This window comes from Atta colombica, unplaced genomic scaffold (genome assembly GCF_001594045.1).
Source record: "Atta colombica isolate Treedump-2 unplaced genomic scaffold, Acol1.0 scaffold274, whole genome shotgun sequence".
NCBI classification, from domain to species: Eukaryota; Metazoa; Arthropoda; class Insecta; order Hymenoptera; family Formicidae; genus Atta; species Atta colombica.
The window spans coordinates 1167317-1174383 of NW_017259375.1; the positions used below are offsets into that span (position 1 = coordinate 1167317).

The window sequence follows — 7067 nt, forward strand, 5'->3', positions numbered from 1 at the left end:
AATTAATAAATAATCCTCAGTTTTATTTAACTTTTTCTTTAGATATATTTGCAATTCTTCCACTCTCCATTACTAATTTTTAATGAGTTTTATTATAATTAAATGTAAATTTTTATAGCGCTTTGCATGGTCCATCTCAAACGGGTGAAAAAATAATGTCCTATTGGTTAGATAATGATGTGGTAAATGATAAATCGCAGAATCTTTTGACGAAAATTCGCGAGATAAGAAGAAATACAGGTGCCAAATTTGAAGATGTAGTATTGGCAGCTTTTTCTGCTAGTGTACACAAATATCATTTACGCGTATGTATATGTAAAGTTTTTAAGCGATAAATAAGTCTAGAGACATCCAGAAATACATTTAAATAATATCTAGAAAATTAGAAGAAATAATTATATTACATCAATCTATTTTAAAGTTAAGTTTAATATAAACCTGTATTTTTCTTGTAGCTCAAAAAACCAATTCCTGATGCATTAACAGTTATCTTGCCGATAAGAATGTTAATACCTGATGAAAATTTAACTTTAGATAATAATTTTTCGATTGCTCTATTGCGAATTTGTATCTCCAATGCAAACGGACAGACAATCGTCGAGTCAAATCGAGATTCTCAATTTTTTAAGCGTCTTCAAGATATTACAAGAACAAATAATAAACTCAGAAAGAGTTCAGACATCTTGCTTAATTTTTGGATCATGAAGTATCTATCGGCGTTGTTACCGGGGAAAATTTTAAAGGCTTTTCTTTTAAGTCACAACACGATGGTGTTTAGCAATATGTGCGGGCCAGAAAAAGTTCATATTCTAAATAATTCCTTGAGCAATATTGTCTTCTGGATACCAAACAAGTATCGTATCGTTTTTTAAAATAATTAACAAATAAAATTGTGCGTTGTAACGACATATGTATATCACAATTCATTTTTTTCAGAAGTACTACTGCTCTCGGTTTTTCTCTATTAAGTTATGGAGGCAACTTACATTTGTCTTTAATAGCTGATAAATCAATTGTAAAGGATGAGAGATCTCTTGATGAGCTTTTAGAAAATACTGTACATGAAATAAACATTGCTTATAATCATATTATATTGACACGCTTTTTGAAACCATCAAATTTTCTGATAGAAACACCCGTGGAAAATGGTATGTAAATTGAATTTTCAATTAATTATTCCTACATTTAATTCCTGTATTTTATTTACACGTATATAACGATAAGATATTCAATAATAATCATATAATTGCATTAGGATTACAAAAGGAATTTCATTTATATTTCATTTATATTTCCAGGTATCGGCGTGTTTTAAGAAAGAAATATAAGCGACTGAAATATTGTATTTCTCTTTCTTTTTTAGTGAAGTGCTCTTGATGTATTTGTGCTAAAAGTATATAAATTGTTTTATTGTATTTATTAAATAATATAGGTTTTTTTTACAGAATTATTTACAGAGATTAATGCTTTAATCTTTTTCATGAGTTTCTTTAAAACTGTATTTTATAAATAAAGTTTTTTAAATTAGGTATAACATTTTGTGGTATATGGATGTATCATGTCTGTAGTTAAAGAATCTGAAATTATATTTCTATTGATTAATTTAGTATAATACATAATTTGATTTTATTTAATTTTATAATGTTTAATCTTATGTTTGATGTATGATATACATATTGTGATTCAGCAGTGTCACGTATTCACTGATTCACTGATATTCGTATTGTACCATTCTTGTGTATCAGGTATGCCAGTGTGATCAATAATCTCAACAGTGAGTTTATGGCTCATCGTTGTTAAAATTTTCAACAATACGTATTAACATTTATTATTTATCGAATTGATATGTAACGGTACAATACACGCAATAAGTTCGCCTTTAATTATTTCTTGCTCAAATTAAATGAGTTAACATACTCGATATTATTTTTCCAAACGTATTCAGCGTATAAATAATACGTTTATCTAAATATAGATCCGAATTCAGAATACAAAGATGAATGGCAGTCGCAATTACTTATTACTGATTGTGAAAAGTTCCCGCCTCTAACAACTGACGTTCTTCTCCATTAATGGCAGGCGATACTAGGTGGATGAAATTGAGAAAAAACTGCAGCGAAATTAATGCATACTATAATAATACTATGGAGTAATGCAATAGCGTTTATCTTATGTTTAGCCACAAAAAAATCTGTTTTAAATATTATAATATTAAAAATCTGTTTTAAATATTATAATATTATAATATAAAAAAATATGATAATTGGTTAACAATTTTTTTTTATAATAATTAAAAATATTTTTAATATGCGATTTATTTAAGCAAAAGCTATAGTTACTTTCAATGACTTTTTATTACTATACAGATATAATAAGTTTTGTGCATGTACAGAGTTTGTGCATAACTATACAATGTATTTACAGTAAAGTCTTTAAATTACATTTAACTCTTTGGTATGATAATTATTCTTGTGAACTGAGTATGAGGTGCACGATTTAAATACAGCTTATTAACGGAGATTTCAAGATTTTCTGTTTATCAATCAGCGTCATTCTATCAATTCGAATTTATAAATGAACGTAAATGAACGTCAACAGCTTCGGCATCATTAACAGTCTTGTTTCCGTTGCACCGACATCTCGGAAGATGTGACTGCCATCCATTCATTGGTCGTCGATTGGTACCATGTCAAGCCCAAGGAATATCTACCATTGAGATTGGCGTGTTGGCAATGACTAAACCACCATCCACCTCGATAGTTGGCCGCACAGTCGGTGGTGCTGATATCCATGTCACGATCTTTGGCGCTAAACGCCATGCCGTCCTGATAGGATAGTGCGTCGGTCGCGTTGCCTGAATAACCGGATACGTGCAATCGGTAACCAGTCTCTTCGGAATCTATTGTGAAACGCTCATACTCAGCGCGCCAGTGTACGCCGTAGGTATCGGTCAGATCAATTCGCAGCCTACTGCAGTTGTCGCGGGTGAACCGATGCATCGCCTCGTTGCCGATCCAGAACTCGCTAACTGGTGAACCGAAACCAACCGAGTATTCATTCCAGGTGCGATCGAAGTCGACCGCGCCATCAATTCTGCGGGCCACAACGATCCAGCCAGCGCGGCAGGAAGCCAACAGGGGTGCTCCGGGACCAGGTGCCAGCAAAGTCAAGCCGTCGCGCTCCTCGCAATTTCCCGGAAGGGAATCTACCATGAGACGGTACTGATCTTCCACTTGTTCTAGTTCGTGCGTGACGTTCACCGCCTTAGCCAAATTTCGAGAAAGGTCCAGTTGGCTGAGAGTCTCATTCAAGGCATCCAGACTCTTTCGCTGCACATCGCTCTTCTCCTGCAGCTGCGATGCGCTCACGCTCAATGCTTGAACCGCTCGTCGAAGATTGCCAAGCTCTTCCCTGGTTAGCGACAACTCGGCCGCCTTTCGTGCCGCATTTATTTCCAGCCTCGCCAATTCTCGCTTCACTTCGGAACGATTGGTATAAACAGCCTCTTCGAGTAGACGAACTGAGTCGTACAGTCTTACAACTGACTCATCCAATTCGTTCATCGACACCAGATCTCGACTGGCATTGGATACTCTCTTCGAAAGCTCCACCTGCGCCAGCTCGAGATCTCTTACTCGTTCCTCAAGATGCTCACGGTCTTCGTACACCACTCGTTTCTCCACTATCGCACGCTTCCGCGCTACCACGGAAATCTTCCGCTCGACATTACGTAGTCGTTCCTCGAGACGAACGCGATGAGCCAGAGCACGGGAATAGCTGTGCCTTCGAGCTGATGTAACTTCATGCGATCCACTCACTTCATTGCGAAAGATATCGGCTTTGTTGTGATATTCCGGCTTTTGCGGATCCTGCCGTTGACCAGGAAGCGTGGATTCGCATTTTAGGGACTTTAGCTCGATCTGCACCGTGCTTAACTGCAATAAATAAAAAAAGTTTGTTTTGCATTTTGTAACAACAACGTAATGCTGATTACTCTCTAATTTTAATCTCTCTATTACTAAGATCTTTAAAGAGACAAGATAGAGTAATAAACAAGCAAGTTTAAAAATCGATTAGTGAAACTATTAATGATTTTTAAATCTTATGATTTCTTCGTTCCACAAAATAAATTTCTATCGATTCTCTTTAATCTATCTACTTTTTACAGACGGTCCTTGATTGCGTGGTATGCGTGACTGCACGTGTGTAATACATACGCGCTTGTGGAATGCGTGAGAGTAGGGCCACAGCTGTCGACTCGTGTGGCTGTAGTCGCCAGCGTGTGTCAAATACCACAAACGGTAAGGATCATTGATCGAAACTTTTATTTGAGATCAAAAACGAATTTACAAATGCGCGCAAATACATAGATCATTTTTTCTTGTGTAAAGAAGAATTTAATATTATATATATAATTTCGTATGTTATTTACATTTTTAAAATAATTGAATTATAACAAATACAATGTTCCGTTATTTAATATTTCTTTTTCGCTGCAAACTATTTAAAACATCCAATACTTTATGCAAAGTAATTCGAATAACAAATTGTATGAGATAAATTTTAATTTATAAACTCTCATCTCTATTCAAATTAATGATGACCCCCATTTAGCTCTCATTTTTTACAAATCTTATTCTTAAATTTTATTATATTTGATTTCTTATGACGATTGAGAGTTGAAGATAGAAGCGCAAAGGGTGGCAAGTATTTAAGAGGAGAGAGAAGGGTAGGCCGGTGGACCCGAGGGGCATATGCGTGCGGCTTAAAGGAAAGGCTCGTTGTGCGGGCGAGGTGGAAGGAAGGGAAAGCGAAGGAGGAGGAGGTTGAGAAGCAGCTGCCAAGCGGCAAAACGAGAAACAGGAATGAAGCAGCTGGCCGCCCCGTGCAAAGCGCAGGTGCACCGACCATACATCCCTCTTTCTTCTTCCTGCCGTAAATACTAAATGGTAGCGGCAGCCGTTATCTACATGGACGCCCGTTGTCCGCGCGTGAGCAGCCGCATGCCGAGCCCTTCGGCGTGTATACGCATACCGCGAAATCGATTTTGAATCATTGTGAGCGAAAAAAAATCGGCTGTGGTCATTGAGCGGCACGCGTACATCTAGGAATTCCGTCAGATTTCAATATCGTCAACGACAGTATTGAAAAACATACGTAATATACAAGTTTTTATATGTAAGACACATCATTCATTTCTAGATTTTATATATAGACGTGCGGAGAAAGAGGAGAGAACTCTAATTTTAGCAATATTTAATTTTATCTTAAACATTTGGCGAATTTATTTTAACTGAATATACAGTTAAAATAAAATACTCGAAAAATTAATAAATTTATAATTTGATGTAAATTTTATTTCATGGAAAACAACTGAAAAATGAAATGATTAAGTTGTTCCAAAATAAAGTATATTCTTTGTAATAAGTAAATCTCCCTCTCTCCTCTCATTCCACACCTGGTTTGGTTCAACGGCATTGCAAATTGGTACCACCTGCCTATCATCTTCTGTTTTATTTTCTCTGGTATCAGCCTTATTTCCTAACATCTGCGAGAAGAGAACAATTTACCTGACTACTGACATCCGCGCAAGAGCGGGACAGGAGGCTGGCGCGTTCCTTGGTCGCGGCGATGTCGAGCCTGATGGTACCAAGGGTGGCCTCGATCTTGGTGATCCTTCCACCGAGATCGCGTATACTCCTGCCTACCTCGGCGACGTCACCCTTCAGTAGGGTCAGCTCACTCCTCATCCTCGAGCGTTCGGCAAGCTCCTCGCTAGCGTTCCGGGTCCTGAGCACCTCCGCAACTTCGCTCTGTAGTTCCGTCACGGCACTGCCTAGCCATCGCACCCTCAATCGCTCGTTCTTCGCCTCGTTGCCACTTCCGCCGCGAAGAGCATTCACTTCCTTCCTATGTGCGAGGGGATACGATTATAACGTTTTTGTGATGTCCATTCATTTTAAAAATGGCCATATTTTTTTATGTGTATCGTAAAGATAACAGAGGAATAGCTAAGACCGTCGCATTTTTAAAACAAGAAACTGAGAGTAAATCTATATCTTTATTTCTTATTACCAAGATAACTTTATACATATAAATCATATTATTATTATATCAAAACATCATTGTTTATCTAAATTCAGATAGCTCTAACTATTAAATTTTACTTATTTTTATATAGAAATAACTGTACTCTGTTGCCTTTGTAAAAAATTGATCTGATAGAAACCTTAGACTTCAATTAACTTCTAAGGCTTCTCGCACAGGCATAATTATGCACTTGACGAGTTCTAGTATATGTGTATTGTATTATAATATACATTTACTAAAACTCGTCAAGTGCATAATTATGCTTGTGCGAGAAATCTTAGATACACTTACAATACACTGCATACAAAAAGAGACGAAGCAAATTGTGTCTTACCTCAGTTGTTTCACTTCGTTCCTTAGGACGATGAGTTCAGTATTTTTCTCCATCGCTTGTTTCAAACTTTCCTCCAAAGCATTGTAATCTTCCTGTCGATGATCCAACAATGCGCTCACTTGCTCCTGCAGTAATTTGATCGTACTATTGAGATCCTCATCCGCGCGCGTGCCAGCGATCAACGTATTCGCAGCTATAATCGTTGATAACAGCAACAACAGATTCGCCATCTCCAGGATTTCTTGAATATTTTCAGTCAAGATCTTCGGATTTCTATGCTTCTCAATTCATATATATTTCCCCTCAGGGAAATATATTTTTTATTTTATAAATCCTCGCGATGTGTATTATCATTTATACATACACAGATCCTCGGATGTTATTCGACATTTAACAGATCTTTTTTATTTAATCTCTTCTAAATTCTCGCATCTTCAAATTCTTGAAAATTCTTGCCGGGATTAATTTTGAATTTCCTCAGTAAGAATTTTTTATGAACACCTTTGACACAACTGGTGAACGGATTTATCGATGATTCAATGTGATTTTTATACGATTTATCTGATTTATCTCGATAGCGAGATCGTTCAATCAAGTCACGAAGTCACGTGCAATGCGAGGATTGGCGCAATGTGTTTGATCG

General features: G+C 36.7%; 2 protein-coding genes across 2 annotated transcripts in view; one reads left to right on the forward strand and one right to left on the reverse strand.

Annotated features, from left to right (window-relative positions):
- Window positions 1–2073, forward strand: part of LOC108689623 — a 3385-nt gene extending 1312 nt beyond the window's left edge. Inside the window, exons 2-5 of the mRNA XM_018196481.1 lie at window positions 119–305; window positions 456–853; window positions 937–1148; window positions 1976–2073. Of these exons, the coding sequence (XP_018051970.1) occupies window positions 119–305; window positions 456–853; window positions 937–1148; window positions 1976–2073 (895 nt within the window). The remainder of the gene's footprint in view (window positions 1–118; window positions 306–455; window positions 854–936; window positions 1149–1975) is intronic.
- Window positions 2074–2386: 313 nt separating this feature from the next.
- Window positions 2387–6772, reverse strand: LOC108689636 (protein scabrous-like). Its single transcript, XM_018196491.1, has 3 exons — window positions 6425–6772; window positions 5571–5910; window positions 2387–3935 (listed from the first exon to the last, which is right to left on the reverse strand). The coding sequence occupies exons 1-3, from the start codon at window positions 6652–6654 to the stop codon at window positions 2610–2612; spliced, it is 1896 nt and encodes a 631-aa protein (XP_018051980.1). The 5' UTR covers window positions 6655–6772; the 3' UTR covers window positions 2387–2609.
- Window positions 6773–7067: the final 295 nt, after the last annotated feature.

What these genes read in the sequence shown, in the direction of transcription:
- LOC108689636 (XM_018196491.1), bottom strand. Translation starts at nt 6,654, where the DNA reads ATGGCGAATCTGTTGTTGCTGTTATCAACGATTATAGCTGCGAATACG. An exon ending in AACGAAGTGAAACAACTGAG is followed by an intron (nt 5,911 to 6,424) that starts GTAAGACACAAT and finishes CCTCGCACATAG; the next exon opens with GAAGGAAGTGAATGCTCTTC. An exon ending in GCGCGGATGTCAGTAGTCAG is followed by an intron (nt 3,936 to 5,570) that starts GTAAATTGTTCT and finishes TATTTATTGCAG; the next exon opens with TTAAGCACGGTGCAGATCGA.